This window comes from Centruroides sculpturatus, unplaced genomic scaffold (assembly GCF_000671375.1).
Source record: "Centruroides sculpturatus isolate CEXI.00-Female unplaced genomic scaffold, Cexi_2.0 scaffold857, whole genome shotgun sequence".
Lineage (NCBI taxonomy): Eukaryota > Metazoa > Arthropoda > Arachnida > Scorpiones > Buthidae > Centruroides > Centruroides sculpturatus.
Window position 1 is genome coordinate 347,284 of NW_019385135.1, and position 14,341 is coordinate 361,624.

Below are 14,341 nucleotides of genomic sequence, written 5' to 3' on the forward strand. Positions count from 1 at the left end.
GAAGAAATTCAAATTTTTTGTCTTTTACTACCGCCCACACGCGGATTTTCTTTTATGTTCATCAATATGCACTTCGCGTTATACAATGGGAAATATGCCAAGAAAGAACATAAATCGCGGCACCTTACTTAAAATTTTAAATAAAAATTCGGCATTTTCTTCCTCGAATAACTCATTTAATATCGGGGGAAAAAAAGAGGCATAAATTTGAAAAATCGCACATTTTTCATTCAAATACAGTGCATTTTTTCGGGATTATAGCGGCGTAAAAATCGTATTCTAGTACCAAAATTTTGGCTTAAAAAACTCGATTATACTGTTTAATTTTACTCTGGTACGAATTTAAACGCTTAATAACTTTATATTTAATTATAATTAAGAAAAATACCGATTTTTAGTACCAAAAATACGCCGCTACCTATACAGCACGGGGTAGTGTAGTAGTGTTTTTTTTTTTCTCGCTAGCGAGATTCTAAAAAAGAATAAACTAATAATAACACGAAACTTGTTCCTCCTCGAAAAGGTGTAGCATCTCCAAAAATAGGACTACTCGATGTGACGTTGGTAAGCTCACATAAATAACGCTTTAAGGAAATCATTTCGCCCTTTTCGTATACTCAACATAACGTATCGATCAGCGCGTAATGAATGAAAGCCTCGAAACTGTGAAGCTTCCTACCATACTATTGGTTGCGCTGCTTTAGGTAACGCCCAGTGCTATCCAAGCTTTCAGTTACGCTATACAAAATAAGTAAATATACATGGTAATGGATAGAAAAAGGTCGCTGTATTTCGCATCTCTGATCCTGTTACTCGTTACGTATCGAGGTAAGTGACGTTATCGATTACTTTTTTTTTTTTTTTTTTTTGCATTGCTTCACCGGGCAACACAGCTCGTGCAATTCGATAAACACCTGAAATTACCCTTAAACCCCTTTGTGTTTAGTTTAAATTTTCAGCCAGTGTAAATTCATTATGTTAATAATTTTCTAACGTAACTAAACCGTTATATCCATTGGCGATTGCACTGCAGTGCAGTTTTGACGTCAAGATAATCGATACCCGTGACGTGACTTACTAAACAGGGATTCTAATCGTTATTATTCTTATAAAATTAGAGTATTTTTTCTAACGATTTGGAGGTTAAAAGTTACGTTTCACACGAAAAAAAAGATATAAAAATAAGCTAGGAATACGGGGTGGAAGAGTGCAAAGGGATGGTGCCACCGAGTAAATTAACAAAGGACGGTTCAAAATGTTTAATCGGAGTATAAATATTATATTAAAATGAGGTTAATAATATTTAGTGTTTACGTCAAAGGAATGAGTTGTTAGGATGATTTGGCAGGAAGCAATTGTCCAATGACCTTGGAGATCGCTTAAGTCCAATTCCTGCAAGGAAAACACCCTTTATCTTCCACTTAAACATGGTTGACCGTGATAACTGTCTATTACGTATCATGGTGATTGATATTTTAGTAAATATTAAGATATTTTATACATATTTTAGGTGTTATAAGCGATTTTTTTTTTATTCTTTACTTTCATTTTATCCACTTATCAAAAGGGAAATTCCATTCGTCGATGGAACTTCTTCAACAGGAAAGTTTCATCCCGTGCTATCTGATCTTTAAACCACTCTACTGCCTTTTTAATAATTTATTTTCATAGAAAGTTACATTCCTCCAGATCTTTTATAGATTACACAAGCTAAAATATCAAATTTCAATAAAGAAAACTCTACCTTTTTTTTTTACCTCTAGGGAAATTATCTTACCTGCTGAATACATAAAAAAATTTGAGAACCGGAACGTATTTTTATAGGATATATAGGCTATATATACAAAAAAAAATGTGGAATTTTTTCCTTCTTTTTTATAAAATTCTAAGTTATTTTCTTTCATTTTTTTAAAGGTATACATGGAGAGGAAGATGAAGAAGAGGAAGAAGAGAAAGAAGATATAGTAGATTACAAGTCGGATGTTGATACAGGCAAATATGTCTTTCATGGTCAAGGTGTTACTCTCTACTGTAACGTTCGTAACAAAAATCCTGACGAAGTTAAGAAATTTTATTGGGATTTTAACGGCGAGAGAATATATACCAAGAGGAAGTATATAAATATAGAAAAGAATTCAATTTTCTTTGGAGAAATTGATGATCAGAACAAGAATCCTTTCGCTATACATATTAAAAGAGCGAGTATTAAGATGGCTGGAAAATATAAGTGCTCTGTAACTTATCTTAATGAAAAGACAGAAACATCTGAGTTTTACCTTCCTGTAATAATGGGTAAGAAGATAATTTAATTATTTTTTGGGGGGTAGCTTTATATAATTCCGTTTTTATTGCATTAAACTGCATTTGTTACTTAAATTTTCTATTTTAAAATTAATTTCCTATATAAATTAAATGTTAAAATATAATAAACACAATCAGCCTGTATTTTACTTAGAACGAACTTAATTTATGTTCGTTAGAGCATAAAAAATGCATTTGTTTCATACTAAATATTGAACTGGAATATTATCATTTTATGTGTGAAATTTAATTTAATATTCTATCTTAGAGTATTTTTCCATTTTCTTAACTTTTGTTTCATCTGCATCTTCCACTTTCCTACTAAGTTTCATCTGCATCTTCCACTCTCCAGCATCCTTCTTCCTCACTCATCTTCCTGTCTCTCTGAATCCACTGCTTCGTTTTCCTCTTCATCTTTATCTTATAAAGATGAAGAGGAAAACGAATCTAGTGGCGATTTAGTTCTTTCTTGCTTGTTCTCTATGATTTTAATTAATTCTCCTCCATTTTATTCAGATGCTTGCAAAGATTCTGATTGGAAATTCACTCTGAATCGAGAATCGTGCGAAGAGACCTTTGAAATGAAGTGCGTTGGGGTGTTTCCAAGGCCCCTTCCTCAATGTTTATTCGAAGGACCTCAAGAAAAGCAAAGTATTAGCTTGCATATCGAACAACTTCATAATAAAACCTATAAAATCTCCATACACTCCATATATAAGAAGAAAGATTTCGAAGAGAATGTCACAGATCTTACACTCAGCTGTAAGTTTGTTTTGGATGGAACCACCTACGAATTTGGTATTGAAAGACGCATGTTTGGAGGTGAGTCCCTTTACCTAATAACTCAATTATTTTCTGATGTTAAAGGGTTTATTTCCTGTTAGACAGGGTGGGCCAAAAGTCTAACTGGCCCACCTTGTTTAAAGTTAAAGGTTTCTAACTGTATACCACTGTATACAGTTAGAAGCCAGTCAGTATGTGTTTGTTCCTTTATACTTTCTCGTATAGTATTCAGGAAGTAAGTATACAAAGGTACAGGTACAAGGTAAAGGTAACAGTCATTGTTTATATATCTCAATCACGCATATGTCCTTCGTCAACATTCCCTCCTCTACGTGCTGACTACTGTAAAGTATACCTACTTTTAGGCCACCCTGTATAAAATTCTGAGTAACGAACTCTTTTGTAACCAATATTTAAAGAGTTGTTGCAGCACCAAGTTGAGCTTTCTTATTTCTTCATAATTAAATATAGAACCAAACACTCCTACAGTTTAACACCCATATCACAGGTTACACCCATTATTTTCAGCCTACACGTAGTGAGAGTTGACGAAAGTATATAAAATTATCAATCTCTACCTTAAACTAGAGTTGATTTAAGCGTAAATTTGACGTACAGGTCTACAGACTTACTACAATTCTTGCTGGAAATGGAACACGAATAGCATAGAAATTACTGAGTTAAAATTTTAATAATTATTCATTTATTTTAAAAATTAAACGAATAGAAACCCGGGAGGAGGGTTTAAACTCTTCCTGTAATGTGGGCAATAAGAGAATCTCTACAAGAGGCACATAATGATTTCGGTCAGGATTTCAATGATGAGGCACGAAGTCCATCGTAGGTTTAGTGAGGATCTTAATGATGATGAGGTAGGGACCAGATTATTGATAAAAATTGAGTTAAGACATAACTACTGCTCTGAAAGACAGGTATTGGATGATCCTCCAGAGCAGTAGTCACGTCTTAACTCACTGAATCATCCTAAGATTCTAGTGTTTTTCACATATAAACTAAACGTGTTGTAAAGGTCTAAATTCTATTCAGAAACTGTTTTTTTGTTAATCTAGTGCGCTAGAAAATGTTTAGAACGATACTCTAGAATGGATGTTTGTCTGTTGCAATCGCTTCACTGCAGGAAATTATTAACAAACTGTAGTTTCACGAAAGTCTTATTGATCTGATGCCAAAAACTAATTAACTCTTGCTCAGAGTGTCGCAGCACTTATTAGGGCCTAAAGGTTGGGTGATTGATTACTAATTCACTTTGTACCTACAAGAATTTATCCTGTATGAAGTCCCCTTTTCTGTAAGCAACTGTTAACTCTTCAGCGAAATTCTTTAGATAAAAAAAAAAATTTGTTTAACGCAAAAAATACCTCTGCTCTTTTATAATTATTAATAAAAACAACGCACTTATTCCTTACACAATACTCTTTTCTTTTTAATATGGAAACATAAATCACGCGATTTTGTTTCAAAACACAAAGCTATGTGTCAGAAATCAGTTCTTAAACACGAGTAAGTTACACAAGGGAGATTTGCCCATTGTTTTGTGACTATCCACATATTCTATACGGTTCTATTGATTCTAAATCATTGCCTCTATCTCTCTTCATACACCAATCATCCACTAGTGCCCAAGTGAATTAAACCACTGAACACTAGTCGTGGGTTCGCGCCTGGCCAGCGAGCTTGCCACATTGAGTTTTCCGGGTTTTTTACGTGTGTAAAAACTAAATAGGGGCCTTACAGAAAGTCCTCCCGGGTGACACTTTCCTTGACAGATCGTCCACGTGTTGAGTTGATGCAATTAAACACTTATAAGACCCGGTTTCAAATAGACTTACAAGACAAAAATTCATAAATAAAAGCGCATATAAGTAAAATATACTTAACTAAATATATTATAAATATGTTAATTTAGTTAATAAATCATTATTTTTATTTTTATTAAGTAAAACAAATAATGTTCATTCATCTGTTCTTCGATGCATGTACAGAATGGATGGAAAGTAACTAGGCATTGAGAAATCGCTATAATTTCTATAATTCTAAAGCAAAGATGAGGAAAATTACTTAACATGTACGTTATGAAATTAAAATACGAATGCATACCTTAATATTTAATGAAGGCGCCGGCGTCATTCACCAACGACACGTTTTCTTCAGATTGCCATGTGGATGGACGACCACTTCTCTGACGGTCTTCACTTCTTTCTCGTTCACAATCGAACCTGTGGTCCTTTTTAGCTTCGAATGACAATTCTCGATTGTTTCCGGACGGATTGTAGCATGACGACTTTTCATGTGCGCCACTGTCTCTTCTCTACAACTGATTTTTACCCCTCATAACGTATAGCAATCTGCACTCTCTCTTGAACAAACAAGTGGTCGGCCATCTTTATTGCCACTGCGCGTAAAGCCTCTCTCGGTCACTGTCAGCAACACTGATGCAAGCATAATAAAATTTCATTGATTGATGTACAGTACATGTAAGCATATATTTTAATACGATTGCGTTATTATTACAAAAATTATAGCCATTTTTTAATGCCTAGTTAATTTTCACCCACTCTGTAAATCACCTCTGTAGTACTATAATAGATTGCTGTAGAGAAAAATACACGTTAATTATTAAAATATATTAATTTCATGGTTTAATGAAGATGTTATTAAGTAATTAATCAAACAACTGATCTTCTTTAGATACATTTTCATAGAAAATTACTGACTTATGTTCATCTTCTCATTACATTTCACACGCAAAAATGAGCTTTGCAGGTATTGATTATACAATTAAATTTATCCAATTGTTACATTTAAAAGAACAGAATATCTGTCGATATTTTCAAATTTCCATTGCATCACACAGGCTTATCATCATCATCATCATCAGTCAAAGCAATTTTCTAAAATATTGATTAAAAGCGCACATTTTTAAGAGATAAAACTTTGTTGAAAAGATCTGCAGGTTACATTTTCTAATGATGGAAGCTGCAAGTACGATCAGGGCAACTAAAATGCTAATTATCACAGGAACAAATCGATTCTGAATACAGTAGAACCTCCTAACAACGGCCACTGACAAAAAACACTCAAAAAATCTGGCCGATACTCGCAGGTTATTTTGTAAACATCTCAAAAAAAAAGAAACCATCCGTTTGAAGTGTCCGTTTCTAGAGGTTATTTAACTCAGTTAAATTGTTTCTAGTACTTCTTGAAAGGTTTATAAAAGGCATTTATTCATCTAAAATCGGTATAAACCCTTAAAAAGATTTACAAGTTACACCTTCTAATGATAGCTGCAAACATGATCAAAGGTGATTCTGAATACAGCCAAACCTCCTAACAACGACCACTGACGAGAACGTTAAAAAGTGGCCGTTGTTCGAAGGTTATTCGTTTCACTGTTTGGGGGGTGACTTTTTATCGGAGGTTCAACTCTGTTGCATTGTTTCCAGCTCTTCTGTGAAAGGCACTTATTCATCTACTGTCGATTAAAAAAAAACCTCTTAAATAAGGAATTATTGTCAAGAAAATTGATTTTATTTATTTATTATCTCGACAATTTATTTAGTAATCTAACATTTCCTCCATTTTCTACAACAATAAACTCCACTTCCTCACTCTCAAACCGTGTTTTCTATCTCTTATATTTATTTACTGTTCTCTTATTGTTCTCTGGCCTTTTGACACGGTTCAACATCCCTTTTTTTTCTCTATTCTTTTCTACTTTTTCATGTCCCTTTGTGGCGAAAAAAAAATCCTCTATTGATTCGCCCAATTATAAGCCACACGATCGACTGGAAGAACCACGAACCGGGTGGGGGGTGAAGTTAATGATGATGTCCGCCATTTTCACTCAAATTTATACATAAATAATCAAGATAATAATTAGCTGATGCTGATTAACATTCACACTTAATCCCAAGATGATGAACACAACGTGAAGATGCCACCCCTCAAAGATGCCGGACTGTCAAAAGTATGGCGTTTAGTTAAGCGTTACTCACCACTTAATGCAGTTTTAATAATGTATAATTAACTAATACCTCATTAAAAATTCATGATTTAGCTGCAGATAAGCGTCACCGACTTCATTAATTTTAATTGAACGTTTTCCCCCTTTATAACGTGCTTCTTCGACTTCTTATAGTAAACTAATGCAGCGTAACACTTATACCTGCTCTTTCACTAGGTTTTACCCCGTTTTAATGAATGTTTTGGTGTTTTAAAAAGTGAAATAATTGTGCCATATTTAACACGCACCTTTCGGTTTTATAATGGTGTTAAATAAGAACCGGAAATGCGTCTGACCTTGGATCATTGAAAAATTTAACTGAATTTAACTGATTTTACGACATGTCTAAACAAGTTATTTGAAATTGATTTATTCATAAAATTGATTTCTTCTGTTTGGTTGAAATCGATATTACGTAACAAACGAATGTTATACGTCATATATGAGTGATTTTTAAGTTTTTTTTATGTTTCTAGGCTTTTTTCGGTAGTTTTTTGATTAATATATTCGTATATTTTGCGTAAAATCGCTTCAATCTTGTGTTTAATATAAAAAAATGATAAATCTTGATAGCATGAATGCATTATATATTGAATTCTTAGAAAGATGCAATACGTTGGATCCATCTTCTGAATTTGGATGCAAATGTCGACATTTTATCCCATTCTTTTCAGATAAAATACGCTTAAGATTGTTATTTATTCAGTGTTTTTCCTCTTTGATTCGTGTTTAGGTTTATAATGAATATTTTGGCACACGCTGATACTTGATAAGGGCCTAATTTGGAATATACAGATGGCCCACAAGTCCGGTAGCCATGTTTTTTTCTTTTTTTCCTGTAAGCAATTCAACATCTTGTGTGTGTCAAAGCTTTGTATATCGAATAAGAAGTCTGAATGGAATATTAATGGTTAATTGACTTTTAGGTCACCCCATATATCAATAATACACCGGAATTTTCCTTAATTAACACGTACATTCGTATAACAAGCGTGAAAATCCTAATATAAGTGAACGTTATATGATACATCAAACACAGCATTCGCTGTTTTACCAAGAGATTTGTACATAATTTTGCTAATTATATGATTATAATTAATAATTATATCTCTCTATATATATATATAATCGTTGTCATTGTTTACACGGCTTATAATCCATTTAAATTAACATAACATAGTGTGATGTGTACATCCAGTTTAAACAAGAATGAATGATGATTAAAACCTCTTTAAGCTGGCCACTACAGTATTCTGCAGTAATGCGTCCGAGTTAGACAGGTTCCCAAGACTTTTAATTGGAATACTCTATCAGTGTTGACATATGGAAGTGTCCGTCTTACAGAGGTTTAGAGTGAAAGGTTGTTTAACTTAGAAGGGTGTCCAAGTTAAGGGGGTTGTTCTACATTAAACTACATAATAATCTCCCATAAATAAGATAAATTCTCTTCAAAAACAGTTTAAAATCAGATTAAATTAATCACAACTAGTATTTAGCATCACGCAGCTTACAGCGCGACATCCAGCAGCGATTTATACGCGTGTGTGTGACATTTTAATAAACGTCACCCCTACCATTAATCGACGTCCCATAATTAGAAGCGAAACAAATTTAAAACAGCATTTTAAAAAAAAATTGATAATAATAGTAATAAAATAAACCACGATAAATTGGCACCCGACGAATAATTCGGATAATCGAGAGAGATTTTTATCCGGATAAGTCATAAATAAATTACTAGGTGCAGATGCTATTTGCTAGACTTAACAATGCTTACAATTTAATATGATTAAAGTATGGGAAGAACGAAAGAGGGTAAAGGAGGGAGTAGAGAAGAGAAGGGGATGGAGGATAAAGAAGAGGAAAAATAGAGGAGAGGAGGGTGAAGGAGAGAGGGAGGGAAAAAAAAAATATTTTTAGGAAATTGAAAGATGATTCTCCTGCAAGATAATGACTGAATCTATAGATTAGAAACAAAAATTGAGAGAAAAATTGGAGTGGATGCTATCACGATAGCTTCAGCATCCCGATAATTTTCGATCTCTAAAATTAGTTTGAATGATAAAGTATTAGAGATTAGAAGGATGTTTTTATCCTGATTCTATCTTCGTTTATTAAAATAAATGCGATTTAAGATTAAATATTCTTTGTTTGTATATTTATGTATTGTTTTTTTAGTCGCCATTTTTTATTTTTCTTGTTAGAAAAATTGCTTTTTATTCAGATATGTCCCGGAGCTGATTTATCTAAAAAATATCTAAGATATCTCGAAATTTTATATTATATTTTTAACTTAAGGTATTACTTTTATGCTGATTTTTGCATAGATTTTTCTTAATTATTCCCTGAATGGTGTGCAAGTTTCTCAGCATTGTTCGTTGCTTCTGTTACGTTTCTTATAATTAATTTCTGTATAATTTACCTTTAAATTAGTTTAAATATCGAATATTTATTTATAAAACAATAAAAACAAATTATTTTTATGACGACAATTTTAATACGAAACTCCAAACTTAATTAGAAATTCCTCAAATTTTGACTCTCTTCTCTAGAGAACCTTTAACTTTACTGTTGAATTATTAGCATAATTTACCTTATAATCTATCTTAAAATAAGGTTAGATAAATAAATTAACAAATTTTAAACTCATTTAGCTTAAAATTTAACTGTAAATCCATCGTTTCCACCATAAAATTCCTCAATTTCCCAGCATCATTTTTCTGGGTACACCCCCTCCCTTCGAAGTCGACTTATTTGCATTAATTTACACAAAAAATATTATTTTAAACACCGAAAACTTAATTTGAATATCAAGAAAACACACGAAATATTCTAAAATACATTATTATTCATTAATTTTATTTTGCTCGAGACTTTAACAGAATCTTGAATACGTAACAACTGTCGAGTGTTTCATCTAAGCATCATTCTCATACCAGAACCAATTGAAAGTATGTGTTTAGAGTTCTACGAACATTTCAACCTTTAAAAATAAAAAGGAGAGGGGTTAGAAAATTGCATCCATTTCTAATTAAACTCCTGCAACTAGTCAATTTTTTTTTTTTTATATACTTCATTTTATTTTTTCAGTTGTGTTTAACGGAAGCTCGCCATCTGCTTTCGTGTCTTACTTATCATTTCTCATTAAACTTTCTAAGCATGATGTAGGGAGAGGGGTGGACTAAAATTTTTCCACGACGTCACGGAAATGTGCGTGTAAACAAATATTGCCATGCCTTATAAAGAAATTCGATAAATTTTAACAAAGTTTCGCTTAACTAGAAATTGATAAACACAAGTTAAAAGGGGAGGAAGGGGAAGAAAAAAAAAGCAAGCTTCAATCAGTAAATTCATTCATTCATTATTAAGGATGCTGCTGCTGCTGCTGCTGGTGGTGTTACTTCTCTACCTCGTCACGTAAAACGTAGAGTCCAGTCACGTGACTAACCGCAGTATGGGGGGTGTGAAGATCGATGTAACCGACTCGATATGCTATTAGCGTAACAATTTCTACTACTAATATATATATCCCTATTGTTGCTGCGTAACAATTCGGTGAGGTCTTTATCTACAAAAGTATACAGGGGGAAAAAGAAACCACTGTGCTCTTTAAAGTATCAGTTATCAGTAGCGTAAACTGTTTGTGTGATTAAATTGGAAGATCGATACTTCGTGAGAGTAACAGTTTCCACTATTAATATCGCTACTGTTGCTCTGTAGCAGCAGCAGCAGCAGCAGCAGTAACGGTAGTAGTAACGTTATTGCTTCTGCTTCTACTGTTAATACTAGTATAACAATTGTTACTGTAATATTACTGCTACTGCTCTATCGTTGTCTCAGAAAATACAGTAAAGTTTTCACTAATTTCACCGTCAAAAGCTTAAGAAGAGACCATTATTATTAAAATTACTAACAGTAACAGTGATGCTACTGCCAACAGTAACGCTACTAGCAGTAGCAATGCTAGCAGTACATTGCTACTATAAGTACTAACAAATGCTGCTGCTAGTACACACACACACACACACACACTTAAAATAATCCGTTATAACTATTTATAGTTGCAACACTACTATACTACTAGCTGCAGAAGTGTTACTACTAATGATACTAGTCAAAAACAATGCATACACTTAAAAATATCTATCATTACTACTATTACTAGCAGTAGTAATGATGCTACAGACAGCAGTAACATTACCAGCATTAGCGACACTACTGTTTTTACTAACAACAAAATGGCTTCCGTGTAAGTTTCACATTTTGAAAATAAAAAAAAAATCCATAATATGATTCATTAAATTTGAATTATTCATTATTAATTCAGGAAAACGTTACTGCTACTTTATACATTAGTCACCGCATCTAGTGGCACGTGACTAAACCGTTATGGATTGAAAATTACAAGTGTACTGTATTTGTTCTGTCAAGTTGCAATTTAATATTACGTCAGTTTGACGTCATTCCGACATTTTTAAAATGGAGAATTTTCAAAATGACGTCAAATTGTACATTTAAACCGACAAAACGAACGAGCCTCAGGGGGGGGTTGCCGATAGAAAATGGTAGTTTTAACACGTAAAATAACTGAAAAATTATAAAAATTTCCGTAATGACTAGGAATTATTTATAAATAAATAAAAAATGTCAATATTTATTTTTATATCAATTAAATTAATTAAAAAAAAAAATCAGCAGTTGTTGATGTAGTCGCTTTCCACGTCATTCAGGAGGGTGCTTCTAGCACCACGCCTCATGAAATATTTAAATTATTTTCTTCCATTAATTTCAACAGTAAAATTAATTCAAATTATTACAAAAATTATACATATAAAATTTTTATTAATAATAAAATCAAGATTTTAATTAGCTGGTAATAATAAATTAAATTTAAAATTTGTTTTTATATAATTATTTAAATAACTTTACTACAGATGGCGACACTGAAAATTAAATCATAATAATAAAAAATTAATAATAATCTTTAAATAATAGTTCGAATAATACCCGTTAGATGGCAGTAATGTGTTTTTTTTAATTTAAATATAATAACTTTAAATTATTCTTAAAATTTTCTAAATTATTTTTTTATTATTAATTTTTAAATAAAACAATTGTATATTTAATTATTAATTAAAATGTTTAAATTTAATATTTATTTTTTTTATTTAAAAAAAAATACCGTTTTAATGAAGTTACGATAAATTTATAAAATTATCTGAATTAAAGTAGAGAAAATTTGTCCATTTTATTTAATTTTCGAGGGGATTTTAACGCATTTTTCTGGTAGATTTTCTACTTTTATGCTCTTTTAACAATCGATTATTCGTTAAATCGATTATTTTACTGCTACATGTTGAATAAAAACGCCATTTATCTTGACTTTCAGAGCGAGGATGCCCGAAAGATTATCCGGATGCCGGAGAAGGATACGTTAACACCACTAATATCGAGAATTCATGTTGGAATCAGCCTGCAAATGGTTCCATTCTCACATATAATTGCAACGATGAGAAAACCAAAAATCTCGTCTGCATTAATGATACTTGGCAAGACGAATCGGGATATATTGTTAGCGATCGACCTTATTGCGGTAAGTTTCAAAATAAAATTTTTATAAAATTTCATAACAATTTTCGGCTAAAAATGTATCTAGACGGCTATATTTTTTGTGTATTTTCAGTTATATGTGTTGATTAATAACTAATTAATTAGCTTAACAGGTTGCTAATTGGTATTAAAAATGCTATTGGAATTGGAATTGGAATTTTAAAAATCGACCAAAAATTAAATAATGTTTGCTGAAATTTTTGGCATTTCGAACAAGAATTCGGCTTGAAAACTATGTCTACGTCATTTTTCAATGTCATGATCTTCCTGTATACGAAAGACTTCAATAAATGCCTTCCTGACTGTTTTCGTTATCGATAGCGGCAAATTTTATATATAATTATGCATAATTTGAACAAAGTTTTCCATGTTTTCATAGAAAATGTCATTAAACAAATATTCATATCAATTAGCACAAAGAGAATTGCAAGTGAATCTTCTCAATAATCTTTATGAAAATAATTATCATTAACTAATCTTCGTAACAGTTGAAGAGAAGATCGGCTACTCTTAAACTGCTTCATACCAACAGGTTGGCATGAAGATAATTTAATGGCGATTCTCTCCGTAAAGATTAGTGAGAAGATTGATTAATAGTATTTTCCAAAAAGCTAAAGCGATTTATAATCATTAACTACAAGCAAGACGAAGATGTTTACGTATTTAAATATGATTCTTTGATATATTTAGCGTCGTTACGATTCACCCCACCAAATAGCTGAATCGCTACTGAAGTTTGTAGTTAGTCACCGATTATCACTGAACACTGATAGTTGGTAACGGGTTTGCTGCTGACCAAAGGGATGGTTACGTGGATTTTTCTGGGATTTTTTCAAGTGTCTAACACCTAAATGGGCGCCAATTTTTCATTAGAAAGTTCTCCTGGGAGGCATTCCTCCAGTCCATGGTTACAAATCTAATCCATTTAAATTCATCAATTTCGTCATCATCCCTCTTATGTTAGCATGGAAATTGTATTTTAATAAGTAATTGTAAGAGTACAAAAGTTATAAAGAAGAATTGTATTGATTATAGTTAAAAATCAACTTAAATCCATTACTTTTCAATTCGTGCCAACGCATTAACTATGCAATTAAACGGGTATTACAATTTAATTAGCCTTAAAAACGTCGAATTTAGACAATTGTTTCTGTTGTCATTTAACACGGATGACCCAAAAGTCAGCTAACCATTACAGAAATTAAATTTTTAACTCTTTAACAAATTCATTCGACTTATCTGAAGCGCGCGTAATAAAACACGTTCAACTGACTTTTGGGCCACCCTGTGTATTTAAGGCTGTATTTAACTAAAATTTCTATTATTTTCTTACAGGTGACGGTGGGAAGATGAATGGAATTTCGTCGTTTACCATATTAATAGCTATCCTAATGTTATATTATTATTATTATTAAAGGTATATATATTTATGTATATATTTCCATCATGTGTTCAAACGAGGCCTTCAGCATTCATTTTCAACAGTCCATCAAGTTCATCACCAAGTAAAATAGAATTTAATATTGTTAAATCATTAAAAAAAATAATTATTATCTATCAAAATATTTGTTAATACTTTCAAATTATAATCTTGATGCACATATAAATATATAAATAAATATA

At 31.9% G+C, this 14,341-nt stretch overlaps 1 protein-coding gene across 1 annotated transcript; it reads left to right on the plus strand.

The window, feature by feature from the left end:
• The first annotated feature begins 562 nt into the window (after nucleotides 1–562).
• Nucleotides 563–14,333, plus strand: LOC111635251. The gene is made up of 5 exons (XM_023380162.1): nucleotides 563–828; nucleotides 1,915–2,292; nucleotides 2,818–3,123; nucleotides 12,498–12,701; nucleotides 14,054–14,333. Exons 1-5 carry the CDS (start codon nucleotides 762–764, stop codon nucleotides 14,131–14,133), a joined length of 1,035 nt encoding a protein of 344 aa, XP_023235930.1. The 5' UTR covers nucleotides 563–761; the 3' UTR covers nucleotides 14,134–14,333.
• The last annotated feature ends 8 nt before the right edge of the window (nucleotides 14,334–14,341 follow it).

Bases quoted from the DNA above. Each gene is read 5' to 3' on its own strand.
- LOC111635251 (XM_023380162.1), top strand. From the start codon at position 762: ATGGTAATGGATAGAAAAAGGTCGCTGTATTTCGCATCTCTGATCCTG. The intron at 829-1,914 runs GTAAGTGACGTT...ATTTTTTTAAAG, and splicing joins GTTACTCGTTACGTATCGAG to GTATACATGGAGAGGAAGAT. The intron at 3,124-12,497 runs GTGAGTCCCTTT...CTTGACTTTCAG, and splicing joins TGAAAGACGCATGTTTGGAG to AGCGAGGATGCCCGAAAGAT.